The sequence below is a fragment of the Nilaparvata lugens genome, chromosome 5 (genome assembly GCF_014356525.2).
Source record: "Nilaparvata lugens isolate BPH chromosome 5, ASM1435652v1, whole genome shotgun sequence".
NCBI lineage: Eukaryota > Metazoa > Arthropoda > Insecta > Hemiptera > Delphacidae > Nilaparvata > Nilaparvata lugens.
Window position 1 is genome coordinate 66,330,124 of NC_052508.1, and position 17,873 is coordinate 66,347,996.

At 33.5% G+C, this 17,873-nt stretch overlaps 1 protein-coding gene across 1 annotated transcript in view; it reads left to right on the forward strand.

Moving 5' to 3' along the window:
- Positions 1–17,873, forward strand: part of LOC111055161 (protein bark beetle) — a 165,403-nt gene continuing 147,530 nt past the window's right edge. Inside the window, 1 exon segment of the mRNA XM_039429103.1 lies at positions 1–753. Coding sequence (XP_039285037.1) covers positions 418–753 — 336 coding nt within the window. The 5' untranslated portion in view covers positions 1–417.

The window sequence follows — 17,873 nt, forward strand, 5'->3', positions numbered from 1 at the left end:
CGTTGGTTTGGTGTTTGGCAGTTCATTTGGCAACGTCGGTTGAGTGTAGTGCGTTTATTGTTTCGCTGTGAGTTTGAAATTTCGTTCGTTCGATATTATTGTTTACGTTCAGACAACAATCACGTGTACAGTGTTTGCAATGTTCTACAACAACACAATATTCTCTACGATCCGTTGTTTCGCACCATGTTACCTTTGACAGTGATTATCTTTCCGTAAAAGTAGACAATGAGAGTGCTTGTTTGCTACAGGTAAATGGTGGAGCGTGTAGTGGTAACGCCCATCTCAAGCAATATATTTCCTCCAACTATGGGATAACCAGCAACCTGTATGCAATTCTAATTTACAATTATTTTAACCGTGATAAATTCACCTGTAACAAGTTTTTAGTACAGGTGCTGTAGCCTTACATAAACAATGGCAGCAACCAAACGAAACAAAACATTGGAGAGACGTTGGAGGACGTTACATGAAACGGTTTATGTTATTTTTTTATGTGTTCAAGTTTGTTCTTGTGATACCACATGGTATCAGCAGTCGTCGACTACTCCGCAATTCGAAAGGTCCCCCACGGAGGTGCCAGGGGGACTGATCTCCAACCAGCTGATGAAACTTGAAAGGACTTCCAGCCCGTTTCTTGTACGGGAGGATATCATTGTTGACAGGTCTTCCGAACTCATCATTGAGAAAGGTGTTGAGATACGATTCGCCCCCATGGTTGGAATAACGGTTCGAGGGATTTTCACTGCCAAGGTGAGTTTCTTTTAATATTTTAGAATATGATGAACCATTTATTATTCTAATAAGAGTAATTAAGTACCAATTGGAAGAAATTTGCATGATTCGAGTAAAATAAAAATGAAATTTTGGTGTTGAATTATGGTATGGTGTGCATATTTCATGTGGGGAACATTTTTATTTGAGATAAGACTCAGATCAAAATATTATATAGGTAACCATGGAGAAAACATTTCTCTATTTTATGACTAGCTGGTTTAACCTGTGCTCGGCAAAGGTCAGAGAAATTGGAAAACGCAAATGGATTGAATTATTATAGTTCAGTTCTATGCTGAAGTATTACAGTACGTATTCTATCAAATTTAAAAGAGAGAAATAAATTGGAAAAATATATTATACAAAAATAGATTTATTTAGTCCAGGCAAAGAATGCTCAAAAGAGGGTAGCCTACCTATAGAGGGAAAAGTTTGGAAGACAATTTTTGACCGCGCAGTTCTGTTTAGGGTAGTAAGGAGTTAAACATATTATCAAAAGTCCCCATGCACCCCTAATGGGGTGATGGTGGTTTATAGGACTGTTACCATTTTTGGTTTCTCGCATATAACTCGAACACTAGGTAAATTATCTTACGGATATAACTGTTATATACAAAATTGAAGCTTTCATAATTTCCTACAATATCCATCTCACAACTTTTTCTATATCTTCTCTAGTTTTCGAAATATCCGCTCTTGAAGGTGTATCATTTTTGAAAAAAATACGTTTGCCTCAAATTTTTTTATATTTTTGCTCATAACTTTTTAAAAATCGGAAAAATCCATGCTGATTATGAGCTTATAGAGCATTAAATTCTCTTCAATTTGATGTATAATTTCACACTATTTCGCATTTCCCTACAACTGTTGCAGCAGCTTTAGTATTGAGTGTGAAATCTCCTGTTTTTCTACAATAGACCAATTGACTAAGGAATTTGGAGGGAATATTTAATACACAATATTTGACTTTGCAGCTTTTTTGAGACTAGTCAGGAGGAGAACATATCAAAAGTCCCCATTCATAACTCATGTGCTAAGGGGATGAGGGTGGTTTAAAAGTTGCATTTTTCAGCTTTTTGCTTCCACGCTCATATCTTGAGAACAATACGTTCAACCGACTTAACTAAATATTCAAAAATGAAGTTTGATAAATTCTCTACACTTTCCGTTCAGTGGAAATTTGTAATATTCCCAACAGTTCCCGAGATATCCGCTTTTGAAAGTGTGTATTTGTTAAAATAACAGGTTTTTTTTCTATTTTTTGCTCTTTCAGGGCTCATAACTCTCCAACAATGCATCGTAAAAATTAATGCTTATCGTAGGATTGTAGCATTAAATTCTCTTTAAAATGATGTATTATTTATATTGATAATTTTAAAAACACTAATAAAGCTTAAAACATAGATTTTTCTTCTCTCGGGCTCCTCGCGGACCACTTCCAGAGCTTTGTAATGGACCACTTTTATTGGGAACCACTGGTCTGTATAAATAAGCATGACAGAAAGAAAAATAAATTTCGATTCAACTGTAATTTGTCATCCAATTTATTGGATTGAACCTCTAATAATCTAATTTCAAAATATCAAAATTTTGTGGCTCAATTGAATATAACATTCTATGAAATATTAATCGTGATTAATTGCTAATTAAAGACGTATGAGGTCAGTATGACCTCATACGTCTTTAATTAGCAATTAATCTGATTGATTCTCCTCAGTCCTGAGTACCCAACCTAGAACATATTCAATTTGTTCAATAGCTGTTGATATAATTATATGAGTTTCGAGTTGCAATACCACGAGCAGTGGCTAAGATTTGAAATATAATTGAATATAAATAATAATGGTTATGGGTTTTGTGTTTTATTTTTCAATCGTTCAAGTGTTAATTAAATTTATCAAGTAAATACCGTTTCACATAAATCTTGATATTTTTTAGATTATTTATCACTGCAGCTTACACGTTGTTAGGCTTACAAAAACAACGAGAATGATAATGTGAGATATGATGTACGGTTTTGCTGGTATCTCTACAGCCGTTCTTTTTTACGTAGCTAACTGACCGTGATGCCTCAACATTATCCTCGAATAAGATCGTTCAATGAACTTGTAGTGCAGACAGCCTATTAGAAGATATCAGAGGAAGAGAGAATACTGAATTTAAAGATATGAGAGGGAGAGAGAAACCGAATGAATCATTCTCCCGTAACTGGTGAAAGTTTACAACCGTGCGTTACGTTAAATCTAGAACTGAGTACAAAAGAGTGTTGTCATGTTGTCAGGCAGCACAGTACTGTGCTCTACTGTCGTTTAGTTGACGTGCGAGGTGCGAACTTCAATGTTGAACTGTTAAACACTCATTAGCGGAACAGTTTGAACGTCAATTTCAATTTATTATCGCTTAAAATTCACTTTCTACATAAGTATTCTTTTTTGCACATAATTTGCCTGTTCCTGTTATTCGAGCTCTATTCATAGAGAGATAATTTTTAACATCTATATTTGAAATTTGGCTTTTCATGGAAATTATATTGAAACGATGTGGACTATATCACTCAATGCATTTATTGGACCGACATTGATAAGAACCTTTTCAAACAAAATATTAGTACTGTACTCTTTTTCTCAGCGTTTTTCCTCACTGATTCGTTTCGTCGGGTCAGTCTCTTCCAAGAGTCTCGGTCATGGGCTTCGTTTGGTGTTAGTCCCTTCTCTATAAGATCTTTGTTTAGTCCCTTCTCTACAAGATCTTGGGCGATACAATTTTCCATTTCTTCCCAGGTCTTTCCCTCTTCCTAGTGCTTTCGACATCTTAGTGGTTGTTTTTTTCCCAATTAATCGTCCTCCCCTCTCTCCACAATCATGTCTTTACTACTGCAGTAAACATTAGTACTGTACTGTATTTGTGAAATTTGAAAATGATGCGAGCCGATTATCATGTATCATAGAGAAACGAAAACTATATATTTCGTTCATCTCTGCATGTATTAAGTACAGTGAGGTAAATTGGTAATCTCAAAAAAAGAAATTCACAGTTTGAAGGTCAGGTTTGTTGTGAAGAACTAAAGATAAATGAAGATGACTTGAATGTGAATTTTTTGCATGGGTTCTAGTTAGGATTTATGAATGAATCATAAATATTGATCGTGGGTGTCAGTAACTGTTGGTAGAAGTAGATTTATGTGAATGGAATAAAATTGAGTAGTGTTTACAAGCGAGTATGTGGGTATGAGCAATAAAGTGAAGATATTTTACCTATATTGAGGTCCACGTATAACGGCAGTGTTTGATTAGCAATGGTATTGCTATCCTTGTCTATTATCCAACAAAGCGGATAGCGTTATCTCTTTCTCGCTTTGCTTTGTTGCCAGATCGTCTTTTAACAATGTAGAATTAATAATTGATTAACAAAATATTTCATCTTAATTAGGAAAATTCATTATGAAATTATTGAAAAATATAATTTCTTGCTTAATAGAATATAATTGATTATTATAAACGAGAATTAACAGTTAATATTACGTCAAACCTGTATCAGCTATCGTCTATAGAAGGCATTGACAAGACAGAGGATCGGCAACGTTTTTCTCCTATCTTTCTCCTCTGCCATTAAAATGTGGACCTCATTTAGAAAAAGATATAAGATATAATGTGAATAGAATAATTGAGTAGTGTATACTAGCGAGTATGTGGGTATGAGCATAGAGTAAAGATATTTACCTAGATTATCTGCCTCTGTATGAGTATGTATGATTAGGAGTGTATTATGTGTTATTGGAAGGAGCAGTAAAGGTATTAAGTCTATTGACCTTGGTCTATCTGAAGTCCAAATAATATGAGCTATAAACGATCTTGAAAGAAAAATTTGAGGGAAGTGAAGCTTCTGTCGAACAATAAAACTTCATTTGATTTGAACTTTTTACAGAAAAATTACTTATAAACAAGATTCCTCTTAGAAAAGATTAATTAAAAAAATGTTTAAAATACAGTTCGTAGTGTATCATTATTCAACGAAAATGGAGGTTAACCTCTTTTGATACTTTTGATTCTTACAAGTACATCATTAAAAATGGTAGGGAGAAAAAAATAAGGTAACCTTGTGCTATTCCTCTCCCAAATTTAGATAAGGCTACACATCGTCCGAAATAGGTAAAGTCTTGTAGTTGTTCACTTCACAAAATTTTCAGTTCTTATTAATTAAGCATATAATTATTATTTTCACAAAGTAGATTTTTAAATTACTATTTCAATCTCTTTGATTGGTAGGACATTAAGAAAAATCTGTTTTCATCAATAATGAACCAATATATAAAGATTGAGAAAATATTCAATCTTATAATAATTCAGCACATTTATCATCCTGATCAATCCTCAGAGTATCATTAGAAAATTTATCAATTGGAAGGAAATATATTATGGTTGAATGTCTGGCAATTTATATTCTTGGGAGTAATTAGCTTCAGTATAAGCTTACTAATTCAATCCTACCGGAAAATTCTGAATGAATTGTAAGTATATGTCTAGAAGTAGACTATCCCTTGAAGATAATCTTAAGGAAATAATTTATAATATACTGTAGCTCTTCTATAAGGATCTGAGCTATCTCTTGATTTGGGGTTAGTCTGTTCACTCTGATACTGATGGTAAACTAATTAAGGTACTCTGCAAGTTCGTTCCTGTTGCATTACTGATGTAAAGAGTTCCATATAAATTAGGCGTAATTGAGGCGGTAGCTACAAGAAGGGCACAAACAGCTATATGCCCTTATTACGGAGAACGTTTTTAACGATCCGCCATTGCTTTCTCCATATATCCTGAAAGTTTCATAATGATATCTTGTGTCGTCATGTTGGTATGTGTGTTTTTGTAAATGAATGTCAGCTGATTTCTGTAAAATTTTTGGCTTTCAACTGCCAGTTTGCTAACTACCTTATAAGACTATTATTTAGTGAATACGTTTTGAAGAGAGAACTGCAACTACTGAAGAAATACCTCAAGAAAATGTGGAAGAAATGAGTGATGAAGACAACTATCAAGACTGTGACAGCGAATGAATGAATGAAGACTATTGACACCAAAGATGGGATGAAAAATTTGGAAGAAATGTTTTTATTTTTGAAATTGGAAATTAGCTTTTAGACAACAGATCTAATTCAATAAAGTTTATATTCTAACTTAAATAATGATTTAATAATTCATTCAATTCACACTTTCTTTGACTGAATAGCCATTAGGTGTAAGAAGGGCACATAACATCTCTTTTTTTTTATTATATTACTTAATCCCTTATAACTTAATTACATTTTTCATACTCAAATTCTGTACAGAAGTGATTAATCTTATTGGTTTTAGGAGTTAATTACCTTATCTCAATCCCTTCTACATTTAAATTAGTTATTAAAACTTTAAACTCTGTTCCTGAAAAACTTAGATCTCAGCTATATGCCCTTCTTGTAGCTAACGCCTCAATTGTAAGCTGTTCCGAAAAGATGGCTATCTCTGGCAATCGAACTAGAACAAGATTCAGTACCGTTACCAGCTGATTCCACCTCCTTTTGTTTCGTGCTCTGTGGTCATGACTAGACAACCGTGAATTTTCATCCAGTTGTTGCCTCTTTTTAGTTGCTGAATTATTGGTAACCACCGTATACAGACAATCTATTGATTTTGTAAAAGAAAGAATGAAAGGTTTTAACAAGAAGTGCACGAATCAAATCTACAAGACTCTTACTTCGTGCGGTACTGAAATGGAATTTGTGTTATTGAAAATTCTGGGTAAAGCTGTCGATGTGGGATGAAAGTTGAAAATCATGAATTATTATTAATTTTTACTTTTTGTATATGTATTATTATACTATCAGTACACTTTACCTGTATATTCCAAGGAAACAGATTGAGGTAGATTTTTATTATTTATTTATGTAAGGCAAGGTGGGATGAAAGTTGAAAGTGATAAATAATATTTTTTTTTGTATGTATTATAATACAATCAGTTCACGTTACCTGTCAGTCCAGTCAGCCAATCAATATGTTGTTAGGGACGCAATCGAAGGCCTTGTTGAGGGCAAGGGATGTACCATTTTCAAAATTTCTCTGGATGTTTCTTGTCAATGCCAGGAGAGCACTTGTGGATCGTCCGTTTCTGAATGCATGTTGTGATGATGACAGTAGGCCACTTCCCTCGAAAAAGTTGGTCATCTGCATCTTTATCTCCGTCTTGATCACCTTTGAAAATATAGAAACCATGGAGATTGGTCTGATGTTCACTGGATCACCAGTCTCCCCTTTCTTTTGAATTGGCACTGACCTAGCTGCCTTGAGACAGTCTGGAAACCTTCCTGCCATAAAACAGTTCTTAATGACTGCTGCCATGGGTTCAGCAATTTGTGTATCATGATTTATACAGCAATATCGGGGACCGAGCTTCGCTCTGGAGTACAAAAGCATAAAAATCTGGTGTGGCACACTCACACAACTTTCCTTGCCGTTATGAAAATTGTTCACCTGACGCTAGTGTTCCCACGCATCTCAAGTCTACTATTCAAAAATTTGAGCCAGCTGGTGACAGGGCAATAACGCTGGAGACACACGAGGTCTGCTATCTCTTCATAGTGAATCATTTAATAGAATCAACAGTTGCCAACAGTTTGCAATTGGATAATCACATTTTCTCGAATTTCGAGCTTATTTTTAATTTTAGGTGAAAATGTTACTGAACAATTAATTGTAGAGATTCTCATGCTCAATCTATTCTTTTTTTGTTTAAATTGTATCTGAAGCCTGATAACTGAGAATCTAGAATCAAACTTTGCATAGATGGGGCGGAGCTCCAGAAATTTTTACAGATTTGGGACTTGTGGCAGTTGATAGAGCTTATCGATGACTATTTTAGGTATAACTTTAATCAAAATCTTGAATTTTTGTTTTTTTGAAAATTCAGGGTAAAGCTGTCGATGTGGGATGAAAGTTGAAAATCATGAATTATTATTTATTTTTACTTTTTGTTAGTATTATAATACAATCAGTACACTTTACCTGTATATTCAAAGGAAACAGATTGAGGTAGATTTCTATTATTTATCTATTTATGTAAGGCAAGGTGGGATGAAAATGAAAGTGATGAATAATAATTTTTTTTGTATGTATTATAATACAATCAGTACACTATACCTGTATATTCAAAGGGAAGAAATTAAGGTTGATTTTTATTATTTATTTAAGGCAACTTTCCTCAAGTATTTCAAGCCCAGGTGACGATGAGGGGATGAGTAATAATACAGTACAAAAGTTTCTATATCAAGGTCCACCTTATAATGGCATTAGAGAAAGATAGATCAAGGTTGCCGATCCTCTGTCTCAACAATGCCTTCTATAGACGGTAGCTGATACAGGTTCATTGATGTAATATTAACTGTTAATTCTAATTTAAAATGATAAATTATATTTTATTAAGCAAGAAATTATATTTTTAAATAATTTCATAATTAAGATGAAATATTTTGTTAATTAATTTTACATTGTTGAAAGACGATCTGGCAACAGAGCAAAGAGAGAAAGAGATAGCGCTATCCGCTTTGTTGAATGATAGACAAGGATAGCAATACCATTGCCAAACACTGTCATTATAACGTGGACCTCACTATATCTGTGATAATTTCATGAATGGATCAATAAAAAAGAGGTGATGAATAGCTTTGAAATGAGTAGCCGATATAAAATGAGAGAGGGATAAAATTTATGACTGTTTTTGTTCCCGTTGCTACAACATAATAAAAGTAAATTCGTATGGCTTTTGTTGGTGGGGAGTCCCTTGCGGGAAGGTCCCACCGCCTGAATATATAATTTAAGCCGTCAATGGGCCTTACGACTGTCATACTTCAGCCGGGACCGACAGTTTAACGTGCCCATCCGATAACACGGGAGTGATCTGTTTTTTTTAAAACTTTTGGCTCTCAGTCGGGATCTCTATGCTGCTACTCTATGCAAGCACTCTATCGACTAGACCACGGATCACTCCACTACAACATAATAATTGCAAGATATTAATTGTACTAATGAGATGAGGTAATGAAAAGAACATCCTCTCGAAAGGTTACAATTATCTTGTAACCCCCATGTTATCGTTATTCCATCTCATTACTCCCACACACAAGTAAAAGCTTATGCAGGGAAAATCATCCAGGGAAAATCTTGTTTTCCAAATGTAGGAAAAATATCAAGTCTGATCCATTATCATGTTTTATTTTACAGAATAAAATTATTGTTTTTGAAAGTTCTGCATTCTAAATACAGCCGGGCACAATATTTTTTTCAGTATATTATAACAAAATTGAAAAAATGAAAAAACTTCAGTAGGATAAATAAATAGATTTACACTAGAAGAAAAAATCCCTACCGCATGTCAGACAAGTGCAGAAATATGTACATTATTGTGAATGCCCACAGGAACAAATTATTTTCAGAAAGTTGACATCTAAGCTTATTTAAATTGATTGTAAAATAGTGCTGGTTTATATAGAATTTCAGATTCAGATAATTTACAAGAATAGACGAAAATCATAAATCATAGTATGTTTATTTATTTAATCAATAATAATTATTAAACGAAAATTCAAATTAAATGCTGTAAATCACCCCGAAGACTTCTGCTACTGCAAATATTGACAACAGGGTAAACAGCTATATGGAAATTCGATGAGCGCTACTATACAAAATATACTAAAGATTAACTATACTATATAATATTGAAGATTTATTTAATCCATGTCCAGTCAATAACTATAGATTAACTATATTGACTATTATAGTCAATACTATATAATATTAACAATTTATCTAATCTATGTTCAGTCAATATCTCGGTTTATTTAGTTTTAGTCTATGATAGAACGCTCAGTCAATCTCAACCATTTTGAAAAATATGGTTAAATTCGTATGTAAATAGATTGCAAACCTTTTTTCATTTTTAATCGACAATGATCACGCCCTTGCTCTGAATGATAGACATTTTCTCCCTCAGAACGCAGTCATTCTTCCAGTAGATAGAAAATGAAAGTTATTGTTCACTCGATTTGTCATGGTACTGATCGTTGATTCTATAATAAGCAATTGACCTTCAACGAAGCAATCGTCATATTGTAGCATCAACCAGTGAAGTGCAAACTGAAAACTGCAAGTGCATCCGAACTGCAATATAAATGCATCTCATGGTTGCAACCATAAATGCAGCAGCTTGTTTCCTTATTGGATAGTTCTGCTCCAGCTGCAGTGTAACATTAAATATTGACCTTCGAAGACTTGAAACAGAAATTAGAAAAAGGTTATTCAATCCTGCAGCGCGTTGTCATGAAAATTTCTCACGTTCGGATCGTTTTGTCAGTTTTTTATTGTTGGCTGCCAACAATAGAGTGAGGAATGTCGAATTGATACAGCTGCCCATTCTTCAGGCAGATACCTGATTTGTTACTGCTGGCTACTCTGACTGTCTGTCATCGCATCGGATTAGGATAGAATCAGGATGTTATAGAAATATACACGTTTTGTACAGCTATATAGATATGATAATAAAAGAAAGACAACATACTCTGTTCAGTACATAGCACTGACAATAAAATAAGCATCTATTGCACTGGAAGGAAATAACTTGTGTTTTGTTATTGAATTTATATCATAAACTGGTATTCTCTTATATAATTTCATTTTTTCTATCATTCTTCCAATCCGTCACAGTAAAATAGAATAAGGAATAAATAAAAAATAATAATCCTATTTTAGTTATGATAATGTGAAATATTTATTCTATGTTTAGTTTTGAAGCATCTAAATTTGAAAATCTACTTTGTGAAAATACGACTTGAGGACTGAAAATTTTGTGATTTGAAGAACTACAATACAATCTATTTCAGAATATGTGTTATCTAAATTTGGGAGAGGAATAGCATAAGGTACCCTATTTTTCCTCTCCCAATAATTTGATAATGTGCTTATTGTATAAATGAATAAATTAAGGACTGAAAATTTTGTGAAGTGAACAACTACAAGACTTATTTCGGACTAAGTGTAACCACAGAATACAACATATAATGCTACCAGAATATCTTTCCTTCCAATTGATTAATTTTCTAATGATACTCTGAGGATTGATCAGGATGATAAATGTGCTGAATTATTATAAGATTATCCTCAATCATTATAAGATTGAATATGTTCTCAATCTTTATATATTGGTTCATTATTTCAACCCATTTCGGACTATGTGTAACCGTATCTAAATTTGGGAGAGGAATAGCACAAGATTACCTTATTTTTTCCCTCCCTATCATGTATTTATTGTATGAATCAATAAATTAATAATAAAGATGAAATGACTTTTCTACTCGATGACGTTGAACAAACATTACATGAAAAAATTTAATAGTGAAAGTGAGTAACCATAGAGGAAAGATAGCATAAGAGTAAGAGAAAATTCAAAATAGAAGGGATATTATTGAGAACGGGCAGAAGACTACCAATAGGAGAATTTGAATACGTGCAGAAGAAAAGATGAATGAAAACAGAAGAAGAAAAAGAAGAGGCTGCAGAAGAGAAGAAGGATGGAGTGTAAAAAAATTAGGATAGATACGAAAAGAGCTTAAGATAACTTTACTCTATTGTGTGTAACCTTCTAGAGCATAGCCACCTCTAATACAAGGCCCTGGCCTACGATATTGCAAAGTCGCAGTAAAGGCCTAGAATCTAATACATGATTGGTGAAAAAGATTTTAAAAAATTCCTGCTGATCTTTTTCACCAATCATGTATTAGAAAAAATTCCAGCTGATCTTTTTCACCAATCATGTATCATATTCTAGGCCTACACTGCGACGTTGCAATATCGTAGGCCAGGACCTTTTATTATAGGTGGCTATGTCTAGAGGCTACAAATTTTATGAAAAAAGCTCATGCTATCTTTTCTCTATGGTGTAACCATTCTAGAAGCTACAAATTTTTGATAGCAGTTATCCAAATTCACTGTTGACTCATCGTTCCTACCTCGGCATTATTCCCAGGACTGGGATTTCCGTTATAACAGTGTTGTTCATGTTGTGCTTGTAATTTGTGAGCTTAATTTTTTGAGAGAATGCTAATGTAGTTCCCTTGTTTACTTGGTTTTATTGTTGTATTACGAGTAGCTTTCACGCCCAGTCATCTATCTAGACAGTGATGTTTTTGAGACAATGGGGTTCTCGTGTTCATGAACAGTTTACATGTTAATTTAATAGTGTGCTTGAACTTTATTTGGAATATTTATAAGGATGATACTTTGAAGGCCATTTCCACAATGTATGTATTTTTTCGCTAATATAAGGAGAGATTTCCAACTGTAATCAATATCCATAATGATTGAACCAAAATTCTTCTTGAATTTTTCTACAAATAATGTTTTTGAATGTTTTTAATATATTTTTGAATATTAAAATATAAATAATATTTTTGAATTTTGAAAATAGTATTTTGAATATATTCCATGTATCTCACGTTGATATTGTTTAGGTTCTTATTATCAATGTCTCCCCGCAATCACGTGACATTAAATTTGTATTTAACGTGTAATTTACCTTGAGCTTACCTGTAGCTTTTACACACATTTATGTTATGGATAAATAGATAAATTGAATGATCAATGGGCTTTTCAATAAGTGCAAGTTTCCCCTTTTTTAGAATCTATTTATTAAAAACTAGCAGGTAGCCAGTGCTCTGCAAGGTTCTAATTAAAAACTTGACAAACTGAAAACTTGACCTAAGTAATCTTGAAGAATTTGAAATAGGGCCTGTAACCATCCTCGGTGAATTAAGAATCTATAATATGCAAAATTTCAAGTTAATCAGTTCAGTAGTTCAGACGTGATGATGCGTCATTCGTGAATTTCCCATCCCGAACGTGTATAAGTCAATTCTTTCCTTTATTATATCATAGGTGGTTATTCCTCGAACAGTAGAATATTCGTACATTATTCAAGAACCCTTAACTATTACAATATTACGTATCTTACGTATTATCTATTTTATTACGTATTTTCAAGTACCCTTATACGATTACAATTTTTAACTGAATTCAGTCTTTCAAGACCATGAATTTAAAAGAACAGAAAATACATAAATATTGAAAAATTTTCAAATTTCTATCATTGTTTTTAATCAGTTTTTAAATATCAAAATTCAACATTTTTAGTTTAGTCATTAGTTTTGTAGTGGAAATTGAACTTTGAACTTTTTGAAGTGAAAGTGAAATCTTAACCTTATTCTTTTTTGAAACTTCTATTTGTAAAAATTTGGGAGAAGACAGTTTTGGGCTATGCCTGTTGTCTTCTCCCAATCATATTATATTTATTATAATTATGATTTGTTATATTGTCAATGAAATAAATAAATTTCTAGCTGAGTGAGAATCTCTCAAACACTATTCGTTCATTGTGAAAACCATGACCGGAATAATTATGCAAATCACCATCATATCTCTGGCGATTTTATTGTTTTGTTTCTTGAAAACGGAAAGATCAGTATGGAATATTCAACTCTACGATTTCAACCGGTTCACCTTCTTATTCACATTCTGGTATAGTGAGATTTAATGTTTACTGGCAGCATTCCTTATGCATAATATCAACATTTCCCATTAGACTAATGCTGACAGTTTGAAGTGAATCCCACCATAGTCTCTTGTTATCTACTCTTAGTGCCGGTTGCACAACAGTCGGTTAAATTTTAACGGTGATTAATTCCACGAGAACCAGTCAGAGAAGCTGTCTTTTCAAAAACGCCTTCTCTGATTGGTCCTCGTGAAATTAATCACGCTTAAAATTCAACCGGCTGTTGTGCAACCGGGCCTCAGACCATCTATAGATCTTTCCATAGTAATCAAGTAACCTTTTTCAGTTATCATTGATGACTAACTATTGCATTCCTTAAGTAGCAACTCATCTCAATCTTGTGACTTTTCATTTTTGCTCGATAACGATATCTAGCAAAGTAGACTAAGTCTAAGTCTATCTTAAGAGCTTGCAACCAAGAACGTCCTAATATTGGTGAAACATTTCTTTCCTCTTTATTAGATTTCATAACATACAATTGCAAACTTTTTTCTTTACAATTCTTGTTGATTGCACAATTTACATGAACTACTCCTACCGGTTTAATAGGATCACCTACATAGCTATGAAAAACTTCATCAGTTGGTTTCAATTTTACAGTCAAGTCCGGGAATTGTTTTACAAAATCAGAATAACATATTGCACTAATGCCAGAACCAGTATCCACTTCAAAATTGATAGGTTTACTTTCGATAATTAATTTCATTTCAATAGGCTTTACATAATTAATTGACTTCTCAATTCGTAGATTATTCATAGAAGCAATATCAAGACAGTTGAATTCTTCAGTTAAAGTTTTAGATTGAGATACAATAGAATCAGATTCAACATAATTGTTTTGCTTACCTGAAGTTTTTCTTACCTTGCATACATTTTTAAATGACCTTGCTTACCGCATACATGGCATTTATAGTTTCGAAAATGGCAATTTTTACTCAAATGATTTGCTTTTCCACAACAGTAGCATTTTTCCATTGCCCTGGATCTCCTTTAGTTGTGGAAAATTGCGGATTCGCCGTAAGGTTAGGTCTACTAGGTTTACTTGAATTTGTTGAAGTTGAAGGTCTGAAACTTTTGTTGTAATTAATTTTACTACTAGTAAAATTACTACTAGTTGCATTCAATTCAGCTACACCACGAAGAGTTGTTTCAAGAGAAATAGACAGTTCAATGCATTTTTTATAAGTAAGATCAGGTTCACTTAATAAACGTTTTTTAATACCAGTATTCTGATGCCCCATACGATTTGATCACGCAAAGCTGACTCTAAGTTATTTCCAAACCCACAGTTCATGGACAGTTTTTTCAATTAGCTATATACTGTACAATAGTTTCGTCGTCTTTTGAAGGCGTTCTTTAAATTTGTAACGTTCAGTGATTTCACTTGGTCTGGGTTGAAGGTGATTAGACATGAGTTCAACCAGTTCAGCATAACTTTTTGACGAAGGCAAAGCAGGTGTGCACAAGTCCTTGAACAGGCCATAACCCTCCGTGCCAATTGAGGTCAATAGAATAGGGACTTTTTTAGCCTCAGTAATATCATTTGCAGAAAAATACAAGGAAAGTCGTTCGTGCCAATTTGACCAGTTCTCTTTAAATCAAATTCATAAACCCTCCCTATCGTCCCTGTGACGACTATTCTATCTGTACCACCACCAGCTTCAGCAGGATTACCATCGTTTTATAATTTGTTCACTATACTTACGTACACTATACTTACAATATCACTTATAATATCCCTTTGATAATTTTTACGTTCACTTTTTCCCATTATCCGTTATCCTCGTCGCCATTGTAGTATTTTGGGAACGTACAAATAAAACTCTTCTTGCTGCTGCCATTATCTATTTATTTCGTTGTTTACTTCTACACATTACAACAGCAAGTAACATGGAACCGAGCATAGAGTACTTAACCGTGTTTCAGGTTAGCCAACCAAAACAAATACATAACAGTTACAGTAGAAATAAAAATAAAAATCGAAGTACAGCCTTTTGTTAAATTGTTTACTTACAAAATGTTTCGGTAACAATAAACATGTAACAATTTCAAAAAACAACTTTCACAAAAATTTCAAAGTTTGGAATTTTCTAATTAATTGTGATTGATTTAATTCAATTTTGAAGTATTTTCAATTTAAAAATAATTTTTGTGTGTTTTGAATTGTAAATAATTGAGTGTGTAGTAGGAGAATGAGTGACACATAACCTAGCTACATTTGGACTGTTGTATAAATTAGAATTGGAACCGTTTTGGGCGTAAGCCTGTGGTACTCTTCTGAAAGTTGTGTAATTCTGAATGATTGAATAAATAAATAAATAAAAGTGTACTTGGATTTTTATTTGTATTATTTCTATTCAAGAGTAGACCTAACAAAAAAAGACTATAAGTTATAAGTTATAAGTTACTGTAGTATTAACTTGTACCAGAGAAAACTACTATAATGCTGTATTCTGTGCTTGTACTCCCCTCAGCTCGCAGTTAATATTATTCCATCCAGCTAGATTGTCATGAATTAATAATGAATAAATGATTCTCACAGATGCAGTTTCAATACTTCATGTCCTCCTTAACATAATAACTGCCCAATTCTGCCAATTGGGCCTAAATACTAGAATACTAAATTTCGTCATAACTTCCTCTCAATTTATACAGAACTTTGTAATCCCATCCAGTTCTAACTTCCACGTTATATATGGTGTCCCAAAATTAAAGTGCTATTGATTGAATTGAAGCTCCTGTCAACAGCAATGTATTGATTGATTGGAATGGGATTTCAGAGATATTGAAAAAATTGGATTTCAAAGATATTGACTGAATTGAAGCTGCTGTCAACCTTAATAGCAATGTATTGATTGATTGGAATGGGATTTCAGAGATATTGAAAAAATTGGATTTCAGAGATATTGACTGAATTGAAGCTCCTGTCAACCTTAATAGCAATGTATTGATTGGTTGGGATGGGATTTCAACGTATGGAAAGTATACATTGACAGAATGCAAACCGGTAGAATCCTTTTCATTACAAACCTCCAGGCAAGAGAGATGTTGAGAGATCGAGGAAAAGGTTGTCTCAAAATTAAGCAGGATTATAAGGGTAGATTTTAATTTGCAAAAGGCTATTTCAAAGAACGAAACAGGCAGTAGTGCCTATACATAGTGTGCCAAAATTAAAGTGCCAAACTTCGGGAATAGTTTCTTTGGGTCAAAATAAAGAGAAAATGTAGAATATTTTTTTCCTAAAACGCTTCGTCTACGAGATATTCGCCATTTTGTATTTTTTGCAAAATAATTTTTATCTTCAAAGTTTTCCAACCGATCGCTATAAAAATCGGTAGGTATGTTCAAATAAATCTCTCTTGGAAAACTTTGAAGATAAAAATTATTTTGTAAAAGTACAAAATGGCAAATATCTCGTAAACGAAGCGTTTTAGGAAAAAAAATATTCTAGAGTTTCTCTTTATTTTGACCCATAGAACCTATTCCCGAAGTTTGGCACTTTAATTTTGGCACACTATGTATAGGCATTACTGCCTGTTTCGTTCTTTGAAATAGCCTTTTGCAAATTAAAATCTACCCTTATAATCCTGCTTAATTTTGAGACAACCTTTTCCTCGATCTCTCAACATCTCTCTTGCCTGGAGGTTTGTAATGAAAAGGATTCTACCGGTTTGCATTCTGTCAATGTATACTTTCCATACGTTGAAATCCCATCCCAATCAATCAATACATTGCTATTAAGGTTGACAGGAGCTTCAATTCAGTCTATATCTCTGAAATCCAATTTTTTCAATATCTCTGAAATCCCATTCCAATCAATCAATACATTGCTATTAAGGTTGACAGCAGCTTCAATTCAGTCAATATCTTAGAAATCCAATTTTTTCAATATCTCTGAAATCCCATCCCAATCAATCAATACATTGCCACTAAGGTTGACAGGAGCTTCAATTCAATCAATATCTCTGAAATCCAATTTTTCCAAGTAGCCGACTACCCACTTATCCAGCCTCAGCGAATGGTTGAATTCAGGAAAATGAAAAACCCTAACGGTTCGCTGTCAGTGATTTTTCAGCTATTGTCTCCTGAGTTCTTCCTAATTTGACAGAGTAACTACACCGACGGCTTGTTTTCTTTCCAATTGCTTTGTTGTCAATAGCAACGTGCCGGACGAGCGAACTTGTCACTTCTCTGTTGTGACGGTGTGACTCTGGTGGTTGCAGTGTGCACTGGTGGTTGCTGGTTCATCGACTCGGCGCGGATCACGGATTCGATTGATCATGGCGACGTGACTAATTCTTATTTTACTCGTGATGGTGAATGTGGGGGAAGTCGTGGCAAGTGCGAAAAAGGGGGGAAGATAGTGATTGAGGTATGAGGTTGAGGTACTGAAAAGTATCAATAGTGAGGTCCACATTATAATGGCAGTGGAGAAAGATAGAGGAACAACGTTGCCGAACTATCTTGTCAAT